General features: G+C 37.3%; 1 protein-coding gene across 1 annotated transcript in view; it reads left to right on the plus strand.

Moving 5' to 3' along the window:
- Positions 1-74, plus strand: part of LOC115121344 (BRCA1-associated ATM activator 1-like) — a 25,182-nt gene extending 25,108 nt beyond the window's left edge. Inside the window, exon 9 of the mRNA XM_065002158.1 lies at positions 36-74. Coding sequence (XP_064858230.1) covers positions 36-74 — 39 coding nt within the window. The remainder of the gene's footprint in view (positions 1-35) is intronic.
- Positions 75-765: the final 691 nt, after the last annotated feature.

Below are 765 nucleotides of genomic sequence, written 5' to 3' on the forward strand. Positions count from 1 at the left end.
AATGCATGTAATATGATAATTGATCATTGTTGCAGATGTTTGTGGACAGCCTAGTGGTTAGAGCGGTGGACTAGTACCCGGAAGGTTGCAAGTTCAAACCCCCGAGCTGACAAGGTACAAATCTGTCGTTCTGCCCCTGAACAGGCAGTTAACCCACTGTACCTAGGCCGTCATTGAAAATAAGAATTTGTTCTTTTAACTGACTTGCCTAGTAAAATAAAGGTAAAATAAAAAAAAATGTATATACACACATGAAAGCAGTATAATAAATTGGTCTATAATCAATTTTCTTAACAATCTGACATCACTCCAGTATTTCTTGACAACATTTAAATTCTAATTGTCTTTATTCCCGTACTGGGCAGTCAAATGTTTGCGTTTAGTCAGTGAGTTGCCATGGATCACATTTGATTTTGACTGCACGTTTTTCCTGTATTGGAGATTTAGTTTTTTTTGGGCTCGTTCCAAGGGGACGAGAGTTCTAGAAGCTAGTGAGTTTTAGGATTCTATAGAAAGAAAAATGAGAAGATACGATTGTATATTATTATTTAGAAATGTTTTTTTTTTCTTGTTTTTAATTGTTGACAGCCAGTAGACACTGTTTATATTGAAGAAGGTGAAGCATTGTAGTTGATTATAATGTAAAATGGGAGTTTTCTGGTCAGTGTCTCCTGACCCCTCCTGTCTCAGCCTCCAGTATTTATGCTGCAGTAGTTTATGTGTCGGGGGGCTAGGGTCAGTTTGTTATATCTGGAGTACTTCTCC

This window comes from Oncorhynchus nerka, linkage group LG15 (assembly GCF_034236695.1).
Source record: "Oncorhynchus nerka isolate Pitt River linkage group LG15, Oner_Uvic_2.0, whole genome shotgun sequence".
Taxonomy (NCBI): domain Eukaryota; kingdom Metazoa; phylum Chordata; class Actinopteri; order Salmoniformes; family Salmonidae; genus Oncorhynchus; species Oncorhynchus nerka.